Source organism: Planococcus citri, chromosome 4 (genome assembly GCF_950023065.1).
Source record: "Planococcus citri chromosome 4, ihPlaCitr1.1, whole genome shotgun sequence".
Classification (NCBI taxonomy): Eukaryota; Metazoa; Arthropoda; class Insecta; order Hemiptera; family Pseudococcidae; genus Planococcus; species Planococcus citri.
Window position 1 is genome coordinate 41,635,374 of NC_088680.1, and position 25,599 is coordinate 41,660,972.

General features: G+C 33.2%; 1 protein-coding gene across 2 annotated transcripts in view; it reads right to left on the reverse strand.

Moving 5' to 3' along the window:
- Positions 1 to 25,599, reverse strand: part of LOC135845095 (growth factor receptor-bound protein 14-like) — a 177,477-nt gene that overhangs the window by 107,860 nt on the left and 44,018 nt on the right. For both annotated transcript variants that reach the window (XM_065363561.1, XM_065363562.1), the window contains exons 2-5: positions 22,261 to 22,412; positions 19,744 to 19,903; positions 18,291 to 18,421; positions 15,454 to 15,537 (exon numbers count right to left, since the gene is read on the reverse strand). In XM_065363561.1, the coding sequence (XP_065219633.1) occupies positions 15,454 to 15,537; positions 18,291 to 18,421; positions 19,744 to 19,903; positions 22,261 to 22,398 (513 nt within the window). In that variant the 5' untranslated portion in view covers positions 22,399 to 22,412. The remainder of the gene's footprint in view (positions 1 to 15,453; positions 15,538 to 18,290; positions 18,422 to 19,743; positions 19,904 to 22,260; positions 22,413 to 25,599) is intronic.

Here is a 25,599-nt window from a genome sequence, read left to right on the forward strand (position 1 = left end):
AATCCACACATGGACTCAAACCAACGGACTCAAAATTTCCCTATCAAAGTCCACAGCAATTCATTTTTGCAAACACTATAAATGTTCTAAGAACCTTAATGTCCAAATCAACAATACACCTATCCCTATCTCAAGTAATGTCACTTACCTTGGCATAATCTTTGATAACTCATCTTCCTGGACCCCACAAATTCTGAGTCTGAAAAATAAATGCTACAAAAAAATCAACCTCTTGAAGAAATTATCTCATACCTCTTATGGCTCAGATCGCTTTACTCTTCTAAAATTATATCATTCTCTCATTCGACCAATTATAGATTATGGCGCACCTCTCTATGGTTTTGCACCCCAAAACCACCTCAATTTGCTCAATACTATTCAAAACACGTGCCTAAGACTAGTTACTGGTGCCTTTCGTACCACCCCTATTGATAGCCTCCTCTGTGAATCCTCTGAACCACCCCTGAACATACGACGACATCTTATCTCTACAAATGCTACTCTTAATATTCTAGCAAATCCACACTTTCAGACCCCTCTGCACTTTTTGATTCCTTCCAACATACTTCCCTACAACAACGATGATCTCCTAAATTCTATCACTTCAAAAAACACTCAACTACTTCATTTTCCAATAAACCCCAACCCACCATGGCTTTCTTTCAGCCCAAAAATTGAACTCACACTAACAGAAAAATCCCAAAGACACTCTGCAAATCATATCCAAAACTATAACACTCTCCTTGCCAAATACCCAGACTTCGTTCAAATCTATACAGATGGCTCAAAATCAGCAGACAGAGCGGGCTGCTCAATTATCCATGACAACCAAGCAATACCTTTCTCATTGCCTCGCCACTTTTCAGTACTCTCAACTGATCTTTATGCAATCAAACTAGCGATCGAGTATAGTCAAAATCTTATCTCTAACAAAATTCTAATACTATCAGACTCCCTATCAGCCCTACATTCAATCCAAAATTTCCGCAAAAAGAAACAACATCCAATCTCCCAACAAGTAGTCCAAATCCTATATTCATCAAATAAAGATATCATCTTATGCTGGATCCCTTCCCACTCCAAGATCCCTCAGAACGAAAAGGCAGATGAAACAGCAAAACTATCGCTAAATATGTTCCCAATACCAAATATTCCAATTCCGCTCTCAGACATAAAACGAGACTGCAAGATTTTCGTTCATCGTTCTTTTCAGAGATCGTGGGATCTGGTCCCAAGTACCAACAAACTCAAGCCTATAAAGAAAACAATCGATTCCTGGAAAACCTCCTTTCAAACATCTCGAAAAGATGAAGTCATTTTGTTCAGACTTCGAACAGGTCACTCCTTACTTTCTCATGGCCATATCCTAAATAAATTACCCAAACCACTATGCGAAATCTGTAATATCCCTATCTCAATTAACCACCTAATAACCGAATGCCCAAAATTCCAATCTGAAAGAAATCGTCTAATCCCAAACCCCACTCTTGAATCTCTACTGTCTGACAGTAATACTCAAAACCTTAGACTCCTTACCTTCCTGAAAGAAATCGATCTGTACAACAAAATCTAACTCCAAATTGTCTCCACGTCTCTAGCCAAACGGCTGTACACGGCGTGGTTAAATAAATTAAAAAAAAAAAAAAAAAAAAAATATTAAGTTTGTTTCAGCGAGCAGTGCTTTGAATTTAATCATCTATTTCAAAAAAGTATAAATGTAACTTTATCAGAATTACTTCATAATTTGCATTTGAAATTTTAAGTTTTTGCTGCCAAGTGGCAAATCAGTGTTTGAAAACTCCTGAAAGAAATGGAATTCATTTTTTTCATTTTTTTTTTGGACCTCAATGTATGAAAACAGGAACTGAAAACTGAAAACTAAAACTGAAATGAAAAAGTGGCTGGTTCAGCCAGAAAGCTAACAAATGACTAGTCAATTCCAACTGTTTCAAAAAGATAAAGTTTTTGGAATTCGCAAGACCTCCAAACTACTAAATTAGTAATTACGTATTAAATAAATTTTAGAATTCGCGAGATAAGAGCTCTAAATTACAGAATTAGAAAAATAATTTCAGTTTGCGGGTACTCAAAACTGCAGAGTTATTAAATATTAAGTAGATTTTTCATGCTCTCGAATTACGAAATTATCAAATGAATTTCAAAATTCACTGAGGCTCCAAAAAATTACACAATAATTGAAAGCTATTTTCGGAGTTCGTAGGCGCTCCAAACTGTGAAATTTTTAAATAGACTTTGATGTTCGCCACACCTTCAAACTGCAAATTTTGTCAATAAATTTTGGAGTTCTCGCGAACTCTAACCTACAAAATTTCGAAATTCACAGAAACTCTAAAATACAAAATTGAAAGATGATTTTCTCAAATAAATTTTGAAATTTGCAGGAGCTTCAAACTACAAAGTTGAAAAATAATTTATGAGATCGCGTGACCTCAAAATTACGACGCCAGCGCTACAAACTGCAAAGTTTTTAGTAAATTTTGACGTTTACAAGACCTACATACAAACTAAGAAATTATCAAATAAATTTCAGAATTCGCAGGAGCTCCAAGGCCGGTTACAAAACGATGATAATATTACCTACAAATGAAAATCGGGGGGGGGGGAGGGTGAGGAAGGGAATAGTCATTATTTTTTCATTTTCGCGGAGAATTAAGTATCTTTTTTTTTCAATTTAGAAATTATATTTCATCATTTTTTAGTTGAAAATGTCAAGGTTTGTGGTGATTTCGTACGCGATAAGTATCAAAAGTACTGATGAGGTATTTCGATCGTAAAAGCAAACCCAACGAAGAAAACGCGGAAAACTGGTTTTTAGGGGGAGTGGGTGGACCCTCTACAATAAAAAAAATTAGCAAGTGGTCTGAGAGTAGGTAACTCTTGGGCGTTATTCAGGGGACCACTCTCGTTAACTTTTTGCAATAAAATTTTCAGTGGCAGAAAATTTTTCTAGTTTTTCAGAAAATATGCTGATTTATCTACATTATAATATAACCATGAATTACTCATTTGTTTGCAAGCTCAAATTAAACGACGATATGAAGCCCTAAGGTTTCGATGTACATTCGTACTATGCTATAAAACACGTGCTAAAATTTAAATGAAAAGCAATTTAAAACACGCGCGCGCCAATGTTTCAATATGTATATAATCATGTATGTATATTGTATGCATAGAATTTAGTTTACACACACGCATACAATGCTAAATTAAAGTTCTCTTATAATGTATGTAAAAATACATTAACCATAGGTAGGTATATCGGTAAAGTTAGAGCAGGTAGGGTATACAACATATTACGTGTATCCTGGATCACAATGATGGTCGTCGCCGCAGTTACACGTACATTTGTATCGTGTCACTGCTCGACCATTTTCGCTAATTGCCGAATTAATTAAAAATTAAAAAAAAAACAAACTCGACCATCAAAAAGATAAACGAAGAACCGCCACAGGCCACACAGAATTGAAGTCGATTCATAAAAGATGACTAATTTTTCATCTACTTTAACTCCCCTCTTTTCCCCGCGTCTTCACCAGCCACCCTTATATTCTTTTCATACATGTATGTACGTACAATAGCGAGCATATCGCTTTGGATGACATTCAAAATGCAATTAGTCGTCTTGGGATATTTTTCACGCATTCCGAATTATGTAATATCGCAAAGCTTTATACATTTACATGTAGGTAGAGGTGTACGTACGTATAAGTTGGCAAAGTTGAAAGATGAATTAAAAACCAAATGGATCGAGTGTAAGAAAATTTCATCTTTTCTCGCATACTCGTATGTAGATGCTCGCACATGAAACGAAACTGAACTTGGCCAAGGTCATTCACGAAATAGTGTATTCGAAATGGTAAAAAATTTTCAAACGAAATGTACTACGAGAACATCAATTTGAAATTTTTATAGAAAACCATCGCGTGCCAATTGATTTTCATATTTTATTGGTTCGTAACCTTTTGAATATTCGATAACAACGTAATACTGTGCATTGAACAAGATGGAAGAGGATTTTTTAGAAATTCCCAATATTCGATACACCTGAGATGCTCTTCATACCATTTCTATAGTCAATTTTATTTTTCCGAAATTCAATAAGAAAAAAAAATTTAAACATCTGGAAAAAATTTCAAAAATTGTGTAAGAAATTAAAAATACATCAATTTTTATCATGACTAGGAAGGCTTCTTCCTGCCCATTCGCGGTAACACAAAAAATACACGTACCGAACCGATATACATGCTCAAAAAAATGGAAGTGATGTTTTTTTTTGTTTTTTCAAGGGAAACTGCTAATTATCCCGGAACTGGGTGGTGTTGGCTTCGAATGAAAATATGTGGGAACCTCTACAAAATTTTCATAACAGGATATCCCCTGAATTTCAGAAAAATCATAGTTTTTTCACTGCGTTTCACAAGATTTTCAGAAATCTCACAGCTGCAACCCCTCTCCCCCCCTCCACACACACCAAAAAATCAACGACGCGACGTAAACTTCACTTTTTCTACGTTATTTGAAGGGAAATAGGGAAATTTGAAAATTTGAGACGAATAATTAAAATTTTCACCAGCCTTGAAGTATACCCAGATCACACAGATTCTTTCCAACATCCCTCTCATCCCCCCTCCCCTCCCAACCAAAACCAGATTTCAATAAATAACATCAAGTACTAGCAAAAACAATTTAGACCGGACAAGAAATTCTAAAAATATGTACTCGTAACTTCGACAAATTTTAGAAACTGAATTTCATTTTCTGATTTTTGAAAATTTTCATAAATTAAAATTTCAGTAGAAAGCTAAACTAAATTTACTTTTTTCGATTTTTCGAATCTTTTGGTAGCAGCTTTGAACCGTTCTAGAGCTCCCCCCCCCCCCAATCGAAAATATTTGGATTTCCCAGTATTGGAAAATTGCTTTAAAAAGTGCACTAATTTCGCCACTACGAATCCTATGAACTTTTTAATGGCATTTTTAGACAATTGGTTAACGCAAAAATCTGCTGGAACCTTCAGAACGACTCAAAGTTATCATCAATTTGATACACAGAAAAAAAGGGAAGTCAAAATCGGGTACCAATACAATTTCAAACATGTACATACCTTAATTTGATCAAATTTTGATTTTATTAACTGAGAAATGGGCAAAAATTCAATGTTCAAAAATTTACCAAAAATCAAAAGAAAAAATTTGGAAGCTAATCCAAAATATCGGAATCTCATTACAAACGTACTTTTTTTTTTCATTTTTGACCAATTTTTCTCAACATTAATTATTTATACCAAGTACGTAGATATGATTTTTTGCAAGCTCGTATACTTCGTTGCGAAATTTTATCGTTCGTACGCCAAAAAATTCAGCCTAATTTCACGTCCTACGAGTTTTTTTTCGCTTACAAGCACCGTGTAAAATTACGGTCACCCTATCGAGCCAATTTTACGCCACATCGTCAAAATACGTTTAAGTACTAAATAATCACACGAAAAAAATTCCTCTTTACCGATACATTCGAAAAATAAAATATGTACATCAAATCTCACATCACGAAAAAAATTTACATCAATCGAGAATTTTCGACTCGCACACACACACAACATAGCTAAGACGTATAGAATAAAATGACAAATTCGATTCAATCTGTTAACCCTGCATTAGGTAATATTTCTTCAAATCACTACTTTAACCCTTTATCACGACGTTGGTAATCATCAAAACACCACTCACGTTCTTCCTAATACGATTTTGGAAACGAAAAAACCCAGCCCAGTCATCGCATCGTCGTCGCTGGAAACAACGAGTGAGAGAATTTCATTCTCGACGTTCGTTTCCCGATACAATTTTTCATTTTTCGTGACTCAAAACGTTAATACAATTTTAACCGTCAATTTAGAATCTGCTCGGTTGCGCTTTGCGCTTATTCTTAGTCTACGCGTATTTGGAACAAACGCACGTGCGATTTCCAACCGGCCAGAAATTCATCATTAAAACAAAAACGAGGAAGCACTGCTCTATCGTTCGAGTGTAACCGTCGAAACGGTACAACATTACCATCAATCATTAATACACAAACTGACAGGTTCGTAATAAAAAAAAAAAAACTCGCTTCAATTTTTTTTCTTCTATTTCGACTTTTAAACTTAATATACGTGTTTTTCTTTCGTTGATGTCAAAACCTTGAAAGGGCACTCGGTCAAATAATCATTTAAAACGTGTTTTTTTTTTCATTCTCGATTTTCCATTTTTTTTTCTGCCTCGCTCGCTCGCTTTTTCTATCTACTGGCAAAAGTAAAATTAAAATATCTTAACGAGTTTAGACAACGAAATCTGTAGCAAGAAAGCTATATCCGACCGCAAAATGATCACTGTTACTTGATATATGATTTGAGCGGAGCATATGCCAACAATTCTTCAGAAATAGGTACTCAAACACCGATGGAACAGATTAGACTTGACTCTTCTATAGGGATGAAGAGAGAATAAATAAATGAAAACGTTCGAAAATTATTAACCATTTTCAATGCTTCCTAAACTATAGGAAGATGGGTCGACTTCAGCGGAAACAAGATGCATAATGAAAATTTATAGACAAGGGGTCCCAAAAATGACGCACACTTCAAAATCCGACAACTTTTCAAACGAATAAAACACATACTGAGTGTTTGGCAGGCGATGACATCTTTCACTCCAAGCAGTAGGCAACTCATCGCAAGTTCAAGTGTACGTGTTTGCCTAATCTCGAAACTGCAGGAGCCAAGGAAGAAGACACACTCAATGATCTATTTTATAGCACGAGAAGCTTCAAAAGGAATAATAATTGGCTCATTTTACTCGTATTTGTACGAAAGACGTATACTTCTCCAACCGAATATTGTGGCATTTTCTCTTACCAGGCTTCAAAGTCGTAGGAATCTACCTACCTTATAAGTTTTATAGAAAACATAAATTTTGGATTAAAAAAGAAATGAAAAAAATGATACCTTAAAAAGTTACATAATTATATTATCGTCGTTCGTAAAACCTTCTGGCTCGACTTTAGTGTAAATAAATAACGAGCAATAAGTTCCCTCTACGTTGATCCGAACTTGTTCACTTTTCCATTTCTCAGGTCATGCCATAAGCCATAATAATAAAGAACGTAAAATGCTTCGAGAAAATAGTTCCAAGAATGACAGATGAAAAAAGAATTTCAATTTTGATGATTTATGCTGATATTTTTTTCTTCTGCAGTAAGTAGTATTGTGCATACCTACTCATATTAATATGGTTGGCTAATTTCGTATTCTTTCCTATTGTAAGATACATATATGTATAAGTTAAATGATTCAAGATATACAAATACGTCCGCGTAGACTCTTCTGCGTCATAACAAAGAACTAGGAAATTGGACATGTGGTTAAATTCGAGACATACCTACTGTTTTTTTTCTTCTTAACAAAAAAAAATTGGCGTTGGCGCAGCAGCAGGTAAAAAGAATATGCTGGGCAGAGGTAGGCGAAGAGGTATGCACAGACATTAGACTCAGCACGTGTATCACTATCACTAAATACATTAATCTACAATAAGGCGCATTTTTTCTTCTTCTCTCGTTACTTGATTGATGGGCGAATAATTAATTCGTGAATTATTTATCGAGCTTGGTATAATTACGACATTTTAATTCGTCTGCACGGATAGTGACGGGTTGGTATGCGAGGGCAGGGAATCCGAGTAAGGGAACATGAATCGTCATAATTTATAAGGTCGAGAGATTTGAATTTGTCGGGGTGATATAATACCACGTATAGACGAGAGATGTGGTTTGCGCTGTGTGCTCTGTGTGCCTGCCTGTGCATAGATGGATGTGCATGGAGAAGTGTGCTGCTCCTTTCAGTATGTCATAACCTTGGATGGGCGCGGTAATTACTTGGGCGCTGAAAAGATGGAGAGGATTCGAGTTGATTAGTAAATGAGATAAAAGAGACGCGAAGGCGTATAGAGTACTCGACGTAGCCGATAGAAATCGCCAATTTATGATGGCAGACTTCTCGTCTCGCTGTAATGAACGCGCCACACCGTAAAGATAATCAATCATTTGATAGAAAATTCAAGTCAAGTGTCGGGTGTTGGTTGGTGGTGCGGAGCAGCGAGTACATCTTTTGGTATAGTATAATATGGATACGTACATACAAGTACTCTATGCATGTGTACGTTCAGTATGTAATGGGTAATGATTATGATAACGTACGTCTTATGACGAGCCATTTTCAGAGCGAAAGAGTCTATGTATATTGTATATTGACTATTGAAATGAGAAAGTCATATAAACCGATGACTGGTTAATGAGGTGTTTATTACAGACTCAAAAAAGCTGCCTAATTTTTTGAGATTTTATTCAAATAAGTAAGGTATCTCTACCTATCATCCTACTTCTCAAAAGCAAATTTTACCACCTGAAAATAGTATTTTTTTTTTTTTTTTTAAAGTATGAAAGCATGAGGGTGACAAAAACACAAAGAAGCACACAATTCATTTGCAAACAAAAAAAAACTGGAGTCAACTTATAGCCACGTGGCCACTTGCAGAGCAATTTTCAAAATTTCAAAATCGATTTAGAATTCGTACCATTTTCCTTTAAAAATGGCAAAAAAAGTGTTGAGAGAGGAGATCCTGTACTTTGAAGTCAATTTTCTTTGAAAGGTGGTGATTTGTGATGATGGGCTCTAAAATTATTTTTCAGATCAGAAAATAGGGGACTGAAAGAAAATTTGAAAAAAATCAACTTCAACCGATCCTTTCCTTCTTCGCCCAAAAAAATGCGACTACCTGGTTCCTTTCTTCAAAAAAAAATTCTACTTTACATCCAGTGAAAATTTCAGGTGCTGAGGTGCATTTTTAGATTTTTATAATAAAATTAGAGCCAGGCAGAAATACAAAAAAAAAGGTCAAATTTTCACTAAATTTCCCTAGAAAGCTGCAATTTGGTAGGTAGCTATCTTGATACCCAATTTTCTACCACCCAAATCGATTGGAAACGATTTCGACCCATTTTGAGTAGGTAATTCTAGGCCCTCCAGAAAATTATTGAAAGCTGAAATCTACTTTAAACCCTACTTTCAATTCAAGCTATTCTGCAGCTTCTACCTAATATTTTGAAAATTCCAGATTTTCACAATTTGTCATAAAAACTGGCCAAAAGAACTTTAGCACCTATCTATAAACGCAATTGGTGCTTGATGGTGATAAGGTTTGACCAAGGAGTCTGCAAGAATTTGTTGACCGAAAATCACATTCTATTCATTACTTTTTCACTACCTTCTACTGAAATATTTTTACCCTCCCCCCCCCTACCCACAGATCGATTTTTTTCATTTTTTTTGGCCTGGACTTTGTAATTATTACATACATTGAAGTATACATTTTCATCAAATTTTAAATCAATTCACTGATTATAAAACCATCGCTACATTTATTCGGACGTATTAAAAATACGAAATCGAATTTTTTTAAATACGAAAAATGAAGGATTTTTTTTAATTTTTAGCAGTTTTTTTTTGGGGGGGGGGGGTAATTTTTATATTTTTCATGTGTGGAAAATCGGATTTTCTACTTTTTTCATTTTTTATTACCTTTCAGGCAAATTTGCTGAAAATCACAACTTTTTACTACTTTCAGTACCGACTTTCAAAATCACTACCTTTTAACTACTTACTTTCACTAAGGTACCTATAGACACCCTGTTGACTAATTAAACACCATTTTTCCATGACCATATGCTTCTCCAGCGATTTCATGACTTCAAAATTTGAAAAATGTGGGATGATTTTGTAAAATTGATGTGTAATCGAGCAAGTGCATCACTAAGATGAACTGAACAACATGTTTAGATATAGGTGATCAAGAAGAGCCGTAACGAATGGTTCCTTATTGGGGGGGGGGGGGAAGGGAGATAAAGAATAAAAAATTCCCAACTGAGTATCGCCCGAATTTCCCAAATGGCTCCTACTTGACTAAAAAAAGTTCTTATGTGCTTTTTTTTGGAGGGAGGGGGGAGGCGAAGTGGTAAAAATACAGATGTTCATCTAATAAAAAGTTGGAGATTGAAAGTTAATTAAGAGATTAACTCACAAATTTTCACTTTCAAAGTCAGATTTTCCTTTTTGAATTTTCTTAAGCGTTAATATTGTTTCTTTTTTTACAGAAATTTCAAAGTCCAATAAGAAAGTAAACTGGCTCAAGCGAACAATTTGCCCATTTTAGTGAAAATCCTTCTTAGTTTTTTCTAGAGATACTTGATAAAAAAGTACATAATATATATTTTTCATTTAATACCACTAAAGGGAATCTGACCATTTTTTCAAGACTTTACGTCGATCAAAAAACAAAAAAAAATGAAACATCTTTAGTTTTTCCCAAGGTTTTAACAAGTTAGGAACTCCTCTCCCCTCCCCCACCCCCATTTCTCAACAAATTGAAAAAAATGTACAAAAATATCATTTCTATATTTTCTGCTTAAAAATGAATGTTGTAATATCAAAATACGTATCACTGATTCTTTAAAAATTCAATTTTATCAAAATCTCTCACTTTATTTAAAGAGGAACGGCCACATCACGTGAAATGTTTGCCAGGCGGATGAATAAATTTTACTCTCAAAAAATCTGACATCGAGAATTATTAAATATGCGAAGCAGACTTTTTTCCTTTTTGCTCTTCAAGCTGCAGTAATTTAGCAAATTTATAGTAATTCAACGAAATGCAGATACAGATTACTATAATCTTTATGAAAACCCAAACCCAATATGTACATAAAAAATTTTTCAACTTGACCGAATAAGATTCCGATAGTTACAAAAATTGATTAAATTTCAAGTAATTTCAAAGCTCACGCCAGCTGAATCGAGTATTTATAATCAGTAATCTGCGAACCGTGAATAAGAGCAAGGTCGTAAAATCAATTTTTCCGCTCGTACTTGGCACAACTGTTCCAAAAAATAATAATAATAATAACCGAACGAATTATAATCCTATACAAAAACAATTACTTAATACATCCCCTCCAGCTTTGAAAAAATAATGAATAAATCAAAATAACTTTTTAAAATCCTATTCGAAACACAATATGAAAATCATCCAGTAAAAGCATAGGTCTAACGTAGATCTACACCATCTCTATTTTAGGTTGGTTGCTTTAGCCTTTAGTCTATCTCTATAATTACTACATAAATACCCCAGTTGACGTTTTCTTCGACAAATTACTTTGCTAAAACGCGTATTAAATCATTAAACGCTAGCGAATTCACGTCACATGGTGCATTAGCTAAATTTCTATATTTTCTTATTGTACCATTCGACTCTGAGCATGTATACGTTCTGTTTCCCCCAAAACACATTTCCATTAAGCTCGCTTCGTATGTACTCCTAAGATCGCTTCTTCTTTCATCGTTATTTTTTGAACACATCTTTCATTTTCTTTCAGCTTTAGTCTTTTTGTATGTACATGTCTATCCAAATTAACAAAAGCTCTGGCGCCTGGTATATCCTATCTCTGAATAGTACCAAGTTGCAAATAGCGGCGTCAATTCGTCAAATTAAAATCCTACAGATATTCCGTTAAGCATTCCGGTAAATAATGGAAAACTTGCGTGTAATAAATTTGCAAGCAGAAACGTCCTAGCTGTCTTATTGTTTCAATAATGAAACCAGACCGAGCACATTTATTCCGCGAGTATAAGAATTAGGTTAGATGATCAACGAGTACAATTAGAACAACTTCGCTAATTTCTCATCGCATTCAAAAGTATATATTTTTCCACTGAGTATCCTTTTTTCGAATGGAATTTTTCAATTTCTACAGAAAAATAAGAAAATCACACTCTAGTGCCAAACTGAGTTAATCTGCCAAAAATATCGTTTAAATATTGAATTAACGTTATTTAGAAAAAGTTTGTTGAAATTCTCACGTTGCGATTAAAACCGAACTTTTTTCCGGTTAAAAATAAACGCCTGCAGAAAAAATTAATTTTCCATCCATAAAAATAACGTCGAGATAATGATATTTTAAAAAAACGCGTACATTATCGTAAAAAAAATTCATTGTCAAAATTCCTGTCACCGGTAAACGAAATTTGAATACTTAAGACATAAAATTACAAAACCTTGATTTCACTTAGACCCGTAATAAAATCTAACATACGAATTAAAAAACAATTAACCGCATGTAAATCGTAATTTTACCAATTAAACGACATCGAAAAATATAAAAAAAAAACACACACACGAAGAAAAATTCCCAACGTTGATCTCAAAAGTAGAAATGTAAAAAAAAAATCATTCTTTCGGTACTAAAATTAACCAACCAGGTGTGTACCTTCAATTACTGAATAATTTCAAAAAATGAAAAAAAATTGTCGTACGCGAAATTATTACTAAGTTATTTACACCTAATTACTTTTTAATGATTTGCGTTCCGCATGCAATTAAGTCATTTTTTATGCTTAGGTCATTTTTTTCCTCATTTTTATGTAGGTAATGTAATATACGTTCTTAGCTTCTGGTCGCATGATACATGCACTAACGTCATTTTTTACTCGTTTCAGGTTTACACCTCTTTTATAGAAGGAAAAAAATGAAAGAAATATTCCAATTATTTTCATATTTACAATAATTTAAAACACCCATTAAAATCTCGTCATTATTAGGTAAGTTAGTCAATAATGAATATTTTTTGAAAATCGTATAATACTCCTTATTTTCTTCAATTTCTTCCTCCTTCCTCAAATCTGTTACACACAAAAATTCTGAACAAACTTCTTTTCTAGAAACTTGCATTACAACGCTCTCTATATTCGATTCAATCAACAAACCAAGCACAGCCAACGCACTCTATATCTTTGTTCGTAATTTCAACACTAGTAAAGCTTCATATAAGGTTGCATTAGATGTCAGCACAGTCTCTACCTTCGAACGAGCTCGTAAAATCATACAGAGTAGAAATTAAATTTATAACCGAACAGAAGATTAAAAAATTTCCGAGTTATCTAGAGCGTAAAATAATTCTCTTCTGATTACATTCCACAACCAAACAAACAACAAACAAAATGCTCGCTACTTAAAAAAATATTCGTTTCTTCGAATTTGTCATTCCGTTTTCAAGTCGCCGAGTCGAGCGAAAGAATCGCATTCCCTGCTCCAACACCCTTGTCTACGAATGGAACTACAGATGTTAATTAAATTGCATACTCAAAACGCCTGAAATCCGGTACCAACTGCGAAGCTAACAGGCAGACAAGCCGCGATTTTTGACTTTAAGCGAATAAATGAACATCGAAACGATAAAAATACAATTTTAAAATGCACATTAGACGAAGACGTTGATTGAAAATGAAGAACTGAATTTTCATAAGTAATTTGCAAAAATATGTAGATATCCAATGATTCTTTTCTCGATTAATAAATCGGAATTTTTCAATGAAAAAAATTCCAGAAACATTTGATCAAAAAACCACGAATAATTGTTTAGAAAAATAGAACAAGAAATCCGAAGTTTCTGTTTAAAAAACGCAATGATTTTGAAAATTTGTTTACTTTCGAAAACAGGAATTTACGTGAAACAAATCGCTCATAAAATTAGCAAGACATTTCATATTTTGCGAGGAAGGAGGGAGAAGACAGGAAATTCCCATTTCAGAAATATCTTTCAATTTTTTTAACGTTTCCTGTACAATACAGTATAAATTATCAATTTCCATAGTCATAAAATTAATCAAAAATTATTTTTTCAATGGTCATCGAAAATAAATATCAAATTTTGTACAATTTTGGCATTTTTAAAGAAAAATTTCTCAAAAAAATCTTGAAAATTTCAAAACATCAACTAATTGTAAGTTCTCTTTCTTATGTAGATTTGTGATTTTTCATTATAAAAAATTGGCACGGCTAGAAAAAATAACCTAACATTCTTTCAATATTTGTGTCTGTTTTTGATCAACATAAAATCTATTTTTCAAGTATAGATAAGTTGAGAATGTTTTTCATTTTGAGAGGGAGGAAGGGGTGAGTCAAATTACCTGTATTTACAAAATTCGATCAGATATTTGAATTGAAAAATTAATACCTAACAAATATGAAAGGAAAATAATTTTCCAAAAATGTTTAAAGTCGACATTTAATCAATGGAAAGTTTGAGAATTAAAACTAATATTTTCATAATTTGGGACAAAAATTGAAAGTTCATCAGTTTTATTTATCAAAAAAAAAATTTGAGTTTCCAAAAATTTGAAAAAATATGTTTTTAAAGTAAAATAGAAAAATTTGAATGAAATATTTAAAAAATGAAAAAAATGAAAAAAACCGTTACCTAGAAACAAAAAAAAGAAATATATGAATAAAAAATAATTATTCTCGAACATCGAAAAACTGGAAGAATTTTTTAAAAAATTGATAACAATTTGGTATTTTTTTTAGATGATTATTTCAAAAAAATGGCATAATCATGGAAAAATGAAATCATTTTAAATTAAAACAAAAAAGACACCACTTAACATTTCAAGAATTGAGCCATTTTGTAATTTGGAAATGAAAAAAATCCAAGAGAATGCTCTTTGAAATGTTCCAATAGGTAGGTATTTTTAAAAAAATCACTATTAAAATAATATTTTCACATTTTTTCAAAATTTGCGAAATCATCGCCAAGCTCGAGAAACTATAAAGCTTAAATTTTATGTCTTCATTTGTTTTTCGAATTTTCAACATTCAAAATCTGTTACTTAAATAGCAATTTTGTTCTTCAAGAAATTATTCAAGACTTGAAATTTTTTTAAAAAATCAAATAAGTGACAAATCTTTCTAATAAGATTGAAGAAATTCGTATCTAAAAACATCAATTGGTATTTTTAAAAAAATAATTGAAAAATAATTCTTCGAAAAAAAAAGTTGGAACAAAAAATAATTTTTCGAAAAAATTGCAAAAATTTAAAAAAATTGAATCAATAAAAATCCATGTCAAAATATCACAGAAATTAAGCAATTTCAGATATTCTAGTCAAACAATAAATCATAATGATGAAAAAATTGTGACAAAATCGCGTTTTAAAAAAACATGTAAAAGAAATCAGAGCATTTTCAAAGTTTAAAAAAAATCTGCCAATACTTACATAAATTACACATTGAAAAAAAAAACTAGGTAAATCATTTTCTGATCTATTTCTAAAATCGCGAAGAAAAATGCAAAAATGAATTCAGAAAAAAGTCCACTAGACATAAAGTTGAAAACGGATTCACTCAAAACACACCCAATATTTCCCTCTCAGCCTCATTATCACTTCACACAACAAAATTAGTAGAATGCAAAAACAAGACGTCCATCTCTAAAGCTCAGGTCATTCACATCACACACCCTGCAAAATCCCGACGAACTCCAATCTTGTACAAAAATCCATCCATCGTCACTTACTTGTAACGATTCGGGAGAGGTAACGTCTTCTGCAGTCGCGCCAGGGAACCCGCTCAAGTCGACCATCTCGGAAGGAAAGAATTTCTGTAAAATAAAAACAAACTCCATCGTTAACATCGTCTGGAAATTTTCGACCAGTGCAATGGAATATCTCTATACACAGAGCTAACAATACAAATAGTGAGTATACATTTTCTTCGTCTCGTATAACCATCGTCATCGTAGTTGTAGAAATTCATTCACACACAGACTATGTACCATTTTGTGCGCGGTAAACGTTACCATGGAAACTTTGTCGAGATAGGTTTTTATTTTGTAATCTATTTTATTATTTCATTTATTTATAAAACAGATTACATAGCGCGTCGTTACCAGCCCAAAGTTTCCGTCTCATATCAAAACGACGCAATTTCATTTCCATTTCGGCTGCCTCTACAATTTCTACATTTCACCGTTGTCGTCTTGGTCGTCCTTCGCGTTTACGTACGAGAAAGCAGGAAATTTTTTTTTTCTCCGGCGCGTAAAATTTCTTCTTTCGATGTACTTATACGCGCCAAGACCATAGCGAACGTTTCCCTCTCATTCACAAAATCTTCTCCCGCTTCGTGTACTAGACGAATCGATAACGCCAGCGTTTTTATCTTCGTCAAAAATACACCCAATAAGCTCGTTTACTTTTCACCATTTTAACCGTCGTCGTCGTTGGTCGTCGTGTAATTTTCAAATACCTTCGCGAGATGAAGCACGATTCGACTATAACACTGGTAACACGAGGGCGAAAACAATTTCACCGAGGAATAAATAAAGACCGAAACCCGTAACACTCGACTTGTAATCTTTGAAATAACATTAACGTCTTCTATGTGTACGATACGCGCGCAACACGAATTACGACAGACGAGTAAGGTAAAGTGCACACGTACCCCTTTTTTTCTCTCAAGCAAGTACGAGTATTTTACCTACCACGTGTAATTAGAGTACATAAAATATTTAAACGTAAATCTGTCAGTTATACGAATTTCATCTCTCTCTTTTTCTCGTCTTTCTATACACAATATCGTAGCTACCGAGAGTATCAACGTACACACGCAGCTGTTCCAAAATAACTTTTTCGCTTCGCCGAATTTTTATAGTAAATACCTCCAATATATCCCACGTATATACCTAATACGTTCGAGTCGTAATTCGCCGAAATATGAACATCGAAGAAACGACGACGACCTTTGTACTTTTATTAAATTCCCGAATATCCCAACTTCATTTAATTTTGCAACTTTTCACTCGACACGAGTCTCAAAAAACGTAATTTTTTCGTCATTTTTATTAGTCTCCGCGTGTCGACGTTTGCGAGACGATTTTTCTTAAATTCTACCCTACCCTCATCGTAATAATATAACAAGTAAATAAAGGATTCTTTAACGAAATTAATGAAAGGTTGCTAGAAGTGCCCTTTTGCTTTCTCGTGTTATTACTTTTCAAGTTTTTTCGTTCTCTGGAGCATTTTAGATTATCGATTAAATAATCCAGAATATACAGTTATACACGAGTGCTTCGATTACCACCATCGTGAGGGGAAAATCTTCACGCCGAGCTATTTGGAAATTGAATTTCAATTTTTCTCATAAATTTACGTCAATTCTCGCAAATTACTGTAAATTACCGTAATTACTACTAATTATCTGATAATTACTACAATTTATACCGTAATTACCGCGAATTATTACCACAAAATATTTAGTACTTGGTACTCGTACTTACTGAGAATTGCTGTGTACATTACCCAGTAAATACCGTAATTTACCCAGTAATTAAGCTAAATTACGGTAAATCACCGGTAACTTCAGTAAATTTCAGATAAATTAGATAAATTACCAATAATTACCAGTTGGTAGTTACCAGAATTTAATTAACCAGCAAGTTAAATTTTTTTTTGCAAACTTTCCATGAAGTTTTTTCAATTTCTTGAGCAACATTGTTTCTTGTTTTTTTAGGTTAATTTATAATTAACATAAAATAGTGGCTTGACAAAAATTTTGAAAAGTTACAAATCGTTGAGATGAGTTTTAAAACATTGAAATGAAAACCCTTCGAATTAATTTTTACTACATGGAAGTTGACTGGTAATTTTCATGTAATTTACCTGAAATCGTAATTAATCTTAGTTGGACGTAATCACAACAAGTTGTTAATTTGAAATTTTGAATAAATTCTTGGGAACAAAAACGTAAACGGTTATAATCGGGTAATTTAAGGTGACTGCTGGGTAAATAACGGTAATAATTAGGTAACTTACGGTAATTACTGAGTAACATGAGTAATTACATTAAATTATAGAGGAATAGAGTAAATTACGGGTAAATACAATAAATTAGAGCAATTACAATGAATTGGGTAATTACAGTAAATTACGGGTAATTACAGTAAATTGCAGGTAATTACAGTAAATTGCAGGTAATTACAGTAAATTACAGGTAATTACAGTAAATTACAGGTAATTAAGTAAATTGAGAGTGATTACAGTAAATCACGGGTAAATACAGTATATGAAGGGTAATTACAGTAAATTACGGGGAAATACAGTAAATTACGGGTAATTACGGTAAACCAAAGGTAATTAAGGTAAATCAAGGGTAATTACAGCGCATTATGAATGATTATAGTAGATTACGGACAATTACATCAAAACATTGTTCAAAATAATGATCATTATACAGCGTTAAAATTACAATCCCGTCAATTATGACATAACCACAAATACACAACAACGACGACGAAAACAACACACATGACAAAAAATAATAATAAAAATATTGCAAATACGCCATATAAATAATCACCTGAGGATTGATGAACATTTCGTATTTTCTGAAATCTTTTCTGAATATAAATTTCTTCGATATTGGTTTCGGATAGCTTTCCATGTGTTTATACACTTGCAAAATATCTTCATGATCTTCGATAGTTCTTTCTGAAATACAAAACACAACATATGAGAATGGTGAATTGATTCAGCACGCTAAGAAAAATCCAATACCTACTTCTTGAAAGAATACGGAAAAATAATAATTATTATCGCAATACCAATACCATCGAACGCAGCGTAGTAGGTATATATTATATAGCTCGTAAAAAGTTATATACCTACATCACACAAACGTTGATAAATTGTTACGTTTCAATTATAGAAACGACGAAAAATGTAAACAAATAAAAATTATTGATTTTACGAGTATATATTAATGCCTATCGTCGGCATAAACATACCAACACAAACGGTTATAATAATAATTTTCAACAATGAAATAGCATTTTAAAAACAATACGACCAATAGCTTCGATAATGAAGCACAGAAATACTACGTACGACGCAGGTACGAGTACATTATTCGTCGTTTCTTCCGAGACACGATGGCGAATTTCAATACATAAAAAATTTATTTCAGCGTAATTGGTGCGTAAACAAAACGTACCTACCTATTAAGATTATGTACTGAAAATTTAGCAAAAATCGTAAAATTTCGTACGTATCGATTTAAATTATTTCCAGATTGTATTACGATGTGAATTTAAAAAACACTCGACTACAGGAAAATAACCATACATTCGCGTCTATATGATAATTTTTCCATTATATGTAAAATTTCAACATTTTTTTTCACAATACCTACATAAATTTATATTTATCGAACTGGACACACAAAAATAAAAAACCTTGCGATATGTCATAAAACAACCCATAGGTATAATTCGTCGATAAAAATTTTAAATCAGAATTGCGAATACTGTAATATAAAATAATCTCTAACGTTTGTCGAATGTGGGAAAAAAATACATACTATAGAATAGGTGATAATTCGAAAAAGCAAAAAAAAAAAAGGTGGAAAACTTAACGAAGCGCGAATTGAATTGCGAAAAGGCCACATGCAGAACCACCTGTACGATATTTTAATTAATTTTCTTACTTTATATTTTATATCTTCTCGAATAAGAATTTCGAATTTTATTCGCAGTTAAAAATTTACGCGTGTAAGATGAAACAATCGCCGCGCGTGCCATTTTGTATCGTCTTATAGTAATCAAGAACGATGCTTTTTTATAACATGCCCGCGGTTCACAGATGAAGAGTTGCTAAAGTAAGGTGCATAAAGCTTAGTGAAGTTAATTTTTAACCGCTAAAAAGTTGAATGAACGATGGGAATCGTGAAAACAATTTTAAGTGGATCATCCAGTATACAAATATTTCACCTATTTGAAGAAAAAAAATACACGAATAATTGCAATTAGACTAACCTAAACCAATATCAATCCAATGTTCGACGATGGACCAATTGCAATCCTTCCGGACCCGATTCTTCATCGCCAATATTTGACAGAGATCGCTGGCTCTTAATTTATGCACAACCACTACGGTCTGATACGAGTTATCTTCATTGCAGAACACCAATTCCTCCTAAAATCATCAAACCATTCAATTACTTCAAGTACAAAGATGCCGACAGGAACCCACACAATCTAAAATCTACAGCTTCTATCTAATAAATACACAATACAAATACCGACAACAGGGTGTAAGAAATCCAACCACTGTTAAATCGTTTCGTTTCAATTAAGCTACTTTAATCGCCTACGTAAATTCTTTTTTATTACCAGACATCGGACACTTTTTCCCTGATCTTTCATCCACCTACGTCGAGTACAACTCTTCTCTCTTATATCACATAAACGTTTTCCACCCTTATACAGCCCTGTTCATTCGAGTTACCATCTAATTTTGTATTTCGTGTTGCTCGCGCATAAATTCCTTGTTCGCATCTTGACAAAAATAACTACTAAATTGAACCATACGATAGATAGAATTACCGCATAAACAAAATAACATCTCCGTGAAATAACGCCACGCAACACTTCGCACTGGTGGGCGCTCGTACAAAAATCGTCACCGCAAAACTGCATAATAATATAATCGTTTGTAGAAAAAAGAAAAAAGCAATCCACATTTTGAGAAATGTTCCTCAATTTTTCTTTAATGATTTTACAAATTTTCTTCTTCATTTTGTTGCATGAAATCCGTTGAGGACCCGGTGGGGGGAGGGGAGCGGAGTGTCAATCGCTCGCATTCATATCAAAATCAACTGTTTACTCTATTAACTTCGACGTTTCTTTTTAGTCAAGTAGGTATATATCGTAAAAACCAAAGATATCTGAGACGTAAACGTTTACCTTCTAACGATCGTATCAATAATGATTCATACTTTCGACGTGACGGCCATTTCAATTGAAGCCGAAGGCGAATGAGAGACGAGGGAGTAAAAAATTATGAAATTTATTCGCAAGCATCTTTGGAAAAAATCTACTGGAAAATGGTAGCAAAAATTGAAAAAAAAACAGTACATTCCAATCAGTTCAATACAAAGATGAACTCCCCCCCCCCCCAAAAAGGGGTTAAATTTATGTTTTATCCAAAAATTTGAACACAGAAAACCGGAACTTGAACAAATGTAGATCACAAAAAATAGTTAATGGACATATTAGGTAATTGATCAAGAAAAAAATGATAAAAAAGGAAAAAGTGAAGAAAATTATGAAAAAACGTTAAAATTTTAAAAATAATTATGAAAATTAATTGTTATCAAACATGGGAAGAAATATACCAGCAATGATCAATTTTTTTTTTCATTTTTGAAGAGAGCTTGAAAAAATATGAAAAAAAAATAAATCGCAAAAAAGACGAGAATAAATAAAAAATTCCAAAATTTGATTGAAAAAATGGTAAAAAGCTGGACTTCCCATGCAATTTTGCCATGAAGTATTATTCGGTCAAAAATAGGATTATTTAGCAATTTAGACAAAAAAGTAAGACCATCAGACAATTTTGGCAGAAATTATGGCCATTTTGGCAAATGAAAAGGTAGAATTTTTTTAGAAATTTTAGTAAGAATCATGACTTGAGACTTTTTTTAGCCAATTTTCTCGAAAAAAAAACACAGAAAAAGTAGAGAAAATGATAACTTTTTAGTTTTTTATTTTCGTAGAGCAGTGTTTTGGGATATAAACACAAAAAACACATTTTGAAGGACCGAAAAATGAAAATAATTATTTTTTATTCTAGCCAAACAATTACATCAATAATTTTGCACCTTTGAATCGATATGTTCGATTGGCATCTCTTCCATAAGGGCTCAAACAAGTATTTCCATTCACTCGCATCTGCCATCTTTAAATACATAGCGCGTTCAGCTGCATCTACATTTTATAGCCAACTTGTCGTCTCTTTCAACTTGCATCTTGACGAAAATGTTTCTTAAAAGCACTTACTCTCACATAAAAATCAGGTGTTCGTGCCAGGTGACCATCACTACGATTTAGGTTATTGGCATATTACACCAAACATCAAAAAAAAAACTCGTAAAAATTATTTTACTCCGGACATGCAGCGTTCTAATTTCACAAGGTAGTTAGAGGTACATATTTTTTCGTCGCCAGAGGTTCGGGGTGCGACGTTGTTCGTCCTCGTCGTCATAATTATCATAAAGCTAGATAATCGTAAAACTTTGCCGACTGCCGTAGATATAAAAGACGCCACATTATCGTAATGTGAAAACTACGTACTATAGTAAATATTACACACACGTTCCATTCTTCTCTTTATTAGTATAGGTACTTTTTTAATGCCGAAGTCCCCCTCCCCTCCCCTCCCTCCATTAGAATATTCGTAGATGGGAAGAATCGTCTTAGATCCCATAGTGCATGCTACGATACGTTTCACCCTCCTACCCCCATGCAGAATAAAATTATAAAAAAAATTACTTCGTTTTCGCTGCCTTCGTATTTATCCTCCACATCGACGCCCAACTCCGCCAACGTTGGTAAATTATGAAACCTTTCATATTTGATCATCGAGCGTTGCTGGCTGTTATTGTTGACACAACCACATTTCATTTTCATTTCAAATCTCCCGTCTGTAAAAACACACAAAATAATACAAATGTTATTCGAGCGATGAAATTAATACCAAATTATCAACTAAAATTAAACCTTCGCCTTCAGAGAACTAATAGGTAAAAAAATGCTCAAAATAAATAATTCCATTTTAAAATATATATTATATTTCACAATATGCAACATCATCAGCATCACCTTCGCCATACTACGCAATAAACGTTCACAATAATACGCAATTCACCGTCAATATTCGCATTCGTTCTCGTATTTCGACAATCAGAAATATGCATTACTCTCTCGACGAATAGTATTTGTAGTACGAGTATTTTCCAAATCGTCAGATTCGTATTTCGTTCTCATTCGTTTCATTTCAAACCGTCTGGCCTGGTCTGGTGTTCTTTTTCTGCGCTTCTTTATTTTCTACGCGATGCGAGTATATTCCTTCATTTCAAATCAACATCAGACGCATTCTTCGAAATTGTTTTCTCTCGTTTGCCGAGCCCGCGGCTACGTCTCCAGCAATTCCTTCATCTGTCCTAAATATGCGGTGGTATAGCCTACACGTTTAGTCGAGCACGAGATTATGGTAGAATATTGATCGATTTTTTCTTCTCATCGTCTGTCTGTCTTGTATAAACTACAATCTCGAGACTGTGTACTTGCAATTCAGTCAGACAGGTATGCTGTTTGAATTCTGCCTGCACAAGGTAGAATTTCACTCGCTGAAACCACAAGTCGACCGCCTACATCTTAAAATTTTCTCATCGACTAAAATATCTAGCAGACAAAAGGGAAAAGGGCGAGGAAGCGAAACAGAGCACACGAATCAAATAACACGACACAATTTCGGACTGAAATAAATTAATAATAAGAAACGTAGAGAATGGAGAATTTAAAAAGAAAAAAATTCGCCTGAATTGAATTTTTTCAAAAGCTACGTGAGTGAAAAACAGTGGTGAATGATGTCGAAGAAGTGTCATGATGAAATAATTTGGCTCATTCGACAACGGTGATTTGTTGAAAGTTGTTTTGAAATTAAAATATTATGACGAAATCCCCCCCCCCCCCTGCTCTCCCATCAAATAACGATTAAAATTTCTTCGAGTCGAATACGGTTCATTTTTCGAACTTTTTTCTGATCGTGCAACATTGCATTTTTTGTTGAAAAAACATTTCATCTCCGGATACTTAAATGCAAAAAAAACATTCAAGAAAAAAATGAACCATTAAGAAAGTTCCAATTCTACGAGTTCAGAAGTGAATTTTTCAAAGAACTGATTTGAATTATTGAGATTTGAGGTTTCAAAATTCGAATGTTTGAATATTTAAAAAAGGTAGGTATCTACTCTATACACGATTTCTTGAAATTTTCATCTCGCCATCGTGTTCGGGATCAGTTTACAAATTGACGATAGATTTGAAACTCTGTTATTTATCTCTCTCTCACCCCTCCAAAAAAATCTTTCGGCATTTTAAAAATCAAAACATTAAAAAATACCAAACTAACAAAAATATTTCGAAATTGACAAAAAAATGTACAAATTTTTCGATTTTTAACATGCCAAAACGAAGAAATCAAATTTATTTCTCTCCCCTCTCATAATGGAAGGGACAAAGGGGACAATTAGAAACCAGGCTCCGAAAATTTGATAAAGACGCTGACATTTGAAAACTCGGAAAAATCATACCAACTTCCTAATTGTGCCAGATTTCTAAAAATGTAAAAAATGACGCTGACTTTTTTAAAAATTGAAAAAAAAAAATTGATTACTTTCCAACATTATTCCAGATTTTGAAAAACTTGGTAGAAAACCAATCAATCGAACGTGACGTTGACTTTTGAAAACGAAAAAAAAACGATTGACATTTTGACATCATAAATATCAGACTTTTAGAAACTTGGGGAGAAAAGTCTTATTGATTTCTGACATTATGTCAGATTTTTGGAAAAAAATCAACGAATTACTAAAATTATACCTATCGAACTCTTAAAAATGACTCTTTGGTATGTTGTCAGACTTTTTTCAAATCTGGAATTCTTAAATATCGAAGTAACTCAAGCAAAAAACATATCCATGATTTAAAACTTTCCTTGCAGATGAGACTTTTCTTAAACCCGAATTTTTTTTTAAATCTGAGAACAAAAATTCCATTTTACCAACTTATTTCAAAATTGAGCCTCTGTGATTGTTGCAATTCAAAACTGATCAAAACTGTGTTTTTCAGGATAACATCTGGCCATTTGATTTTTCTTACATCAATTTCTTTTTGAAATTTTTTGGCTATTTAGGACAATTTAAATCCTCGAGGGGCCCTTATTTCTCCTTTTGGGCATCTGAAATATTTTTTCAAATCGTTTATCAAGATTTTCACGTTCAAGTGAAAAAAAGGAGTGAAATCAGCGAATGAATCAGCAGAAACCGAAAAATGGACCTTAAACAACTCAATTTGCACAAACAAAATCAATTTTAGAAACAGATTGGAGAGAGAATGAATTTGGAAATTTTCAAAAAATACAGAAACGAAAGAGGAGAAAACAGTTGGTACGTTTTTTTCGTATTTTTTGATCTCGAAACGCCATGCCCTCACCCCCCCCCCCCAAATAGCTACAACTTCCTTGAAGTAGAAAATCTTTACACATGGTTATTGCTATAGGTGAATAGGTCACCAAGAAGTCAACAAGAAAATATACAAGCTGTGGAAAATTTTTTTCAAGTGCAAGGGGGATACTCTGGCAATTACTTCATCAATAATCGCCATGAGAATTACACAAACTCATGTGGTGACTTCTTGGTGACAGCTTCACCAATAGCTCATCAAGTACTGAATGTTCCAAAAGTGTTTGTTTTTGAATTGGAGGGTGGCACAAAGACTTGGCAATCATGCACGAAAAAAATTAAAAATTCGCTATGATGATCAGTTGATCACTTTTTTTAAGAATCTAAATTCAAAAAGTCAAAAATATTAAAATGGACTTCACAACATCTCAAAACTCATTCATACCACTCGGGGACGATCCAATATCCAAGGCTGCATTACGCAGGTGATTCTTAACAACACCACGGATTATTAAATTGAAAAAAAAAAGTTCCAAGTGGAAAAACACCCATTGCAGGCGTTTGTTTGCGGAACGAGATCAAAAGACCACGAGCACTAAAAATAAGTAATAAAAATACCAAACGAGGGAATAAGAATGAGAAAAAA